General features: G+C 37.3%; 1 protein-coding gene across 1 annotated transcript; it reads right to left on the bottom strand.

Annotated features, from left to right (window-relative positions):
* Window positions 1–2,846: 2,846 nt before the first annotated feature.
* LOC131675690 (chymotrypsin-2-like) lies at window positions 2,847–3,970 on the bottom strand. The gene is made up of 5 exons (XM_058954767.1): window positions 3,847–3,970; window positions 3,615–3,756; window positions 3,291–3,543; window positions 3,074–3,220; window positions 2,847–3,007 (listed from the first exon to the last, which is right to left on the bottom strand). Exons 1-5 carry the CDS (start codon window positions 3,932–3,934, stop codon window positions 2,861–2,863), a joined length of 777 nt encoding a protein of 258 aa, XP_058810750.1. The 5' UTR covers window positions 3,935–3,970; the 3' UTR covers window positions 2,847–2,860.
* Window positions 3,971–6,002: the final 2,032 nt, after the last annotated feature.

The following is a 6,002-nucleotide window of genomic DNA, read 5'->3' as shown; positions in this document are numbered from 1 at the left end:
TGACATTTCGCTTTAGCGGCAGCACAAAGTGATGTGGTGGTGGTAGTAGTAGTAGTAGTCCTACTACTACTAGTAGTACTAGTCTTACTACTACTACTACTACTAGTAGTAGTAGTAGTAGTAGGTAGGTTGACGGTCCGTTGCACGGCAGATCTCCTTTTCCGTCGTCGTCGTTACGTCCGCGCACACGACAACGCTATCATCGTCGCTCGCTCGCAAGAGAAGCTTGACACGCCGACGCGTAAAACGAGTTCGCGCGCATTTACGCCACGTCGACGGGCTGTCACTCTATGCGACGGTTCTCCCTACATTTCCAAGCTTGAATTTGTGCCCCTGAAGTCACCGACTTTTTTTACCCTGCTCTCGACGTCTCTCTGACAGATAATACGAATTTGCAACTACTTGCCTTTTTTTTTGTTAGTGCAATCTAATATACAGACTTTTCTGCAAATCTCTATAAAACTAAACCATTTTTTAAATGTATTTTCTTCATTAACCTTTTTGGAAAATATACTCGATTTTCACGAAGGGAAATAATCCAACTTCTGATATATACGAAAATCTCTAAATTTAATTGATCATGAGTCAGACGAATCCTCAGAAACATACCTAACTCGAAAAAACAGCTTTTTTATCTTCACATAATTGAAGGAAGTATATCCCTTAAAAGAAATACTCGTAAAGCTACCTCCGAAAATAGCTGGATCACAGTAAAACGGCTCCTCCCTAATGATTCATAGGAAGCTATCAGCCGACCTTGGTCTTGCTTTCACGAGGTCATCAGCGCATTTATATACTCGCACGTCCTTCAATCTCGTTCGCGTCGCGTCTTAAGATATCCATCGAGGAGTATAGTGCTCTTAAAAGGTATATGGGCGCATCGGCGCCACAGGGGGAAATTACACTACAGACACGATGGTCCTTTTCGGAACAAAATAGCCTTTAATGCATACCATGTAGGATGATAAAGTACCCAAGGGTTGTGCGCGCTCCTATTTATTATAGAGCCCTAGAGCGACAAACCCGCACAAGATGACTTCCGACAATTAGGCTAGACGCGCGTGTTTGCACGGCGGCGCCTTCTGATCTGTCCGCTACGACTTTCTCACGAAAATTAAAAATGCGTTTTTCCTTTGGAGACTAATGCGTGTTAGAGTGACTAAGTGTTTTAACAAGTCTCGTTATGTCGAAATTTTCGGCTCGTTCCGAAAGCTAATTACGATGTCTTTTCAGCTTTGTTTTTTTTTTCAAACGAACGTTTTCCCGATTGACGGACGTTGCTTCGAAATGATCACTTGTTTTCTTTCTGCTTGCCTTTCCGGAACTCACAAGTTTCTTGTAATAATGTTGTCGAAGAATGCGGGACAATGTTGTGTTTGAGCTAATTACATGACAAACTGTATTTATTTATTTGTTTTATTTATTTATTTATTTATTTTTTTTTTTTGAAAACAAACATAAATTATATTTAACGAGGAAGAATTTTTGTTACTTTAGTTATTCAAATTGTCTTGACAATCACGCCTCTTATAATTCACTCTTAGTATATCGAAGATTATTATCGATGGAGATTTTTCTTCATTCGCAGGAAAAAAATAAGAAGAAGCGAATGATTCCCAGCGAAGATTTATTTACTCAGACATCTAGGCCAAAGTCATAAATTTCATTCACCGAATTGCAAATGTACTTCTTTTTGTTTCTTAACGAGTTATATAATCTTTCGTTCCCAGATATCACGAGCGCGGACACGTAAACCGTACAATCCTGTCTCAACACGAACTCATCAAGAATGAGCGAAAAGCAATAAACTTTGCGATTTGCAAATAAACAAGACGTGAACTTTTTGCTTTTTCATTCAAACGTTTAAAGAATGGAATATATGAGCGGGAGCGGATGTGCTCATTCGTATTGCACACATTCGTAAATAAAAGTGTTTTATTGCTCCAAGTCAAGTTTTATGTTGATATTTGCTCAACAGATAGACGGGCGAGCAAGAGAAAGAATGAATCAAGTGTGATTCTTGAAAAAAAATAGACTTTATGAGTTCGGAATAATTCTTTAGCGTGAATAATTGGATTATGATATATTTTATTGCTAATAATCTTGGCAAGTATTCTTTTATTTCAAATTTTTGAAATTTATGTTTTTCATAAATTCATAATAATTCATTCGGAACACTGAGATGTGCTAATTAATCTTAGGAATAACTCGTTTTCAACAATTAATGATTTCCTGAAAAGGAATTTTTAGGTATATGACTTAACTTGTATATTAAGTTTGTTTCCTATTACGTAACCCATATCATAACTATAATATATTATAGTATTACTGTTGACCACTAGGAATCAATATATATTTCAATCATATAGTCTTTGAGAATTATCTGATATTATAAGTATACAACATCTTTTTCAAAGATTCATCAATATTTCGCTTGATATTAAAAAGTACTGATTGATAAAGTTTATTAATTCCATGCCTAATTTCGTTGTTAGAGTAAGCTTCAAAGAATAACTAGATTTTTCTCATTTTAACATAATTTGATATATGAGAAGTTATTAATATTCAAAGTTAACAAAAATGTCAGCTCTTTTTATGTAAATTTTATGGTAAAGTTAGTTGGGAGTCTTTCTTCTTAAAATCAACCAAAATTTGCTAATGCTACAAAGTATAATTAACTATGATAAATATGGAAATATCCATTTAGGTCTCTTTCAATATGTATTCCATCAAAACTCTTATCACGAGAAAATTTAATGAATTTAAAAGAATTTTAGTGTATCGATGACCAGAAAAATTTTATTTGTGCAAAAAAATGAGCCTATTCATCAGCAGGAGTTAAAAAACAATTCTATTCTTCTTAAAATTGAGTCATTTGTTCATTGATCCAGTCAAGGAATTTAAAAACTCTTGTATAAACATCAGGTGCTCCTCGAGCACACGGTCGACCAAAAGAAACGACGCCAATTTGAACACCATCAGAAACAAGTGGACCGCCAGAGTCGCCCTGAACATAAAAATAGTCGTTAATTACAAGATAGACTCGCTATTTTCACACAGCAAATCGTCGTACATTACATGCTCCTTCGCCAGATTGTGTGAGAGTGCAAATATGCGATTCGGTGGTTACGATAGGGAAGATCAACTTAAGTTGGCATTTTGGAATACTAATAACTTTTAGAGTGATCTCTTGCAAGTTGTTTGGCAACGGACCTCCAGTCTACAAGAGAAGTACACTGATATGTAAAACAATTTTTCATAAATAACTAAAATTAAGTTTGAAATCTTACGCTAGTTCGACCCCATCCAGTCAACACAGCTGGATAATCAGCTTTGTTGAAGTCTTCAGTGGGCAAGCTGATCGGGCGAACTTTGTCGTTGAACTGAATATCACGGTCGACGCGAATCAGAGCAATGTCGTTTCGCAAAACGAGCATATTGAAGCCATTGTGCCAAACGATATACTCGGATTGATAAGTTTGTCCATCGGTACTGTTCAACAAAACAGTACCAGCCACAACTGTCACGTCGGTATGTTCACGACTGTAGTTGAAACATTTATTAGAAAACAAGCGTGTAGTTGGTCACCTAACGAAAGAGTAATATTTACACACTTTTGCACACAATGAGCAGCGGTGAGGATCCATCGACTGTTCAATATCGAGCCACCACAAAAGTGAGTTGGACGACGGAGTGACACTTGATATGGGTATGCGCCTTCCGAGGCATCCTTACCACCGACGATTCGTGGAGTAGCTAATATTGTTTAAACGATTATTCAGTCGTGTTTTATAAAAATAGCAGACAACCGAGACGAAGAGAAATGAGAAATAATTAAATATTTACCATAAGCTGCAACCGCGAGGCACAGAACAAGCAAACCTACGATTATCTTCATTGTTAGAAAAAAATTGGTTGACTGATACAGGTACATATCGTATCGTTTATTTATATACAATCACGGAAGAGTGGCAATCATTGATTGTTGCATTGAATTTATCGGTACATCGATAATGAAAAATTCGAGCGCAGATAACAATAGTTAAAGCCAATTCGACATATCCAATCACATTGATCTATCAAACAAACGCATAAAATCGATACATCGTAAATTGATGTTTTATTGCGATATTGTACGCTGCATTCTTCAAAGTACAAATAAGCACCCGTGGATTACCGAAATATACTCAATTTAATAAGATGTTGAAATTTAACGGAATATTGAATTGCTAATTAGTGCAGTGCACATTTGGCCAAAATAAAATACAATTATATATTCTGCAAAAAGATTATTCATTGTCTTCCTCTTTTGTTGTTGTAGTTGTTCGATTTTCAAGCCGTAAATCATAGAACAAAGTACTATTATCGTATCAAGTTTTTCCAGATATCACAAGCACATAGTATACAGTTTATAGTCAATGTCGTAAAACGTGAATTATGATTTCCAGGAAGAGTTTTCAAATACAAAAAAAGAACGCGTACAAGAACATCTAATTGTTTTCCCCTCTCCCCAGCATATATGCAGTCAAGCAACGTGACATGCAGGTATCATAAAGCACATCATATATATAGTTTTGATACCAATCGTAAATAATACTTGGCGCTCATAGACATAATAATGCGACAATGACACAATACGCTGCTGCTTCCTTCTCCCCTCCTCTCCCTATCCTCGTCGCAATTCATCTCGCTTATCTTACCGGCACGCGTTATATATGTTTGCCTTTTGTTTTTTTCCCCTATTTGTTATTTGTCGATCGATGCGCAAATAATTTTATTCCGTAGAAACGAAAAAAGGGAAGAATCGCGTGTAGTGTTGTCCTTGATACAATTTGCGCGCAGATTAACTGAAAATGATACAAATCAAATCTTGACGGGTACAATTTTTAACTCTTACGATTTCTGTTTTTAACCTTCTGTCAATAAAATTCCCCTTCGCTAGATCAACAATGTGATGTATGATAAAATGTAATTGTGCCGTAAGAAAAAAGTGAGAAATATATATCTGACAGCGCGCTATTTGCAGTGATTAGCGAATTGTGCGCCGTTGCTTTTTAGTTAAATGGTAAATTTGTATTTCAAAGAAGCTTACATTCATTAGCCATCTACTTTGACTGATTGAACAAAAAGGAAAGTAATTTGAATTTGCTCGATCAAACAAAACATCATCGTTAAACATTACGCGTGTTAATGTTTAATGATGAGGTAAAATAAACAACAACAGCAGTAAAATTATCATTGCAAATCAACATGAGACGTTCGTCATTGAGTTAAGCGCAAGCATGACCGATAAGCGCGAAAACAAAGTCTTTCGTTGCTGCGCATTATCAAAATCACTTCGTTTGCAATCGCATGAACGGCTTTGCGCGCAAGTACGTGCGAGACAAATGTGATTATAACCGTGAATGTAAATCAACGACGAAAATCCAGTAAATCATCGTCAAAAAGAAGCCAGCTCGGTTAATTTTCGACAGCGCTCACTTTCATTCAGCTTGCTCCTTTTGCAAAGCTGCAAGACGCGCTGCTCCACTTTAATTTACGCGCACTTTAAATTATCTACCTACGGCACTTCTGCCGCTCGGGGGGACAAAAAAAAAATACGAAAGAATATGCGGCCCCGTCCAACTCTTAAATCACCTCCCAAATAATTCTCTGGCTGCGGCGCGACAGTTGAAAAGGCTCATTACTCCGTCGGGCGCGAAAAGGCGTTAAATCATCGCGCGCGGACTCTGCTGCCGCCGCCGACGTCGTTTGTGTGTGTGTGTGTGTGCCTCTTCTTTTCTCGCACCAACCGCAGCGGCGTGAGCATGCACACGGTTCATAATGCGACCTTAGACATTCACTTATGCGGATAACTACACGCGCCTTCTAGGACAATGTACGGCCAGTTTGCTGCCTAGAAATAGATCACTTTTTGACTTTTTGCTATAAATCCTGAATTATATATCCCGCCGCAGCAGTCTCATTCTATCTCATTTGAATATGCTCGAAGTACACCTTGT

This window comes from Phymastichus coffea, unplaced genomic scaffold, assembly GCF_024137745.1.
Source record: "Phymastichus coffea isolate CEN01 unplaced genomic scaffold, Cenicafe_Pcof_1.1 PCOF00028, whole genome shotgun sequence".
NCBI classification, from domain to species: Eukaryota; Metazoa; Arthropoda; class Insecta; order Hymenoptera; family Eulophidae; genus Phymastichus; species Phymastichus coffea.
The sequence above is the reverse complement of the archived record's forward strand: the minus strand, read 5'-3'. Positions and strand labels throughout refer to the sequence as shown.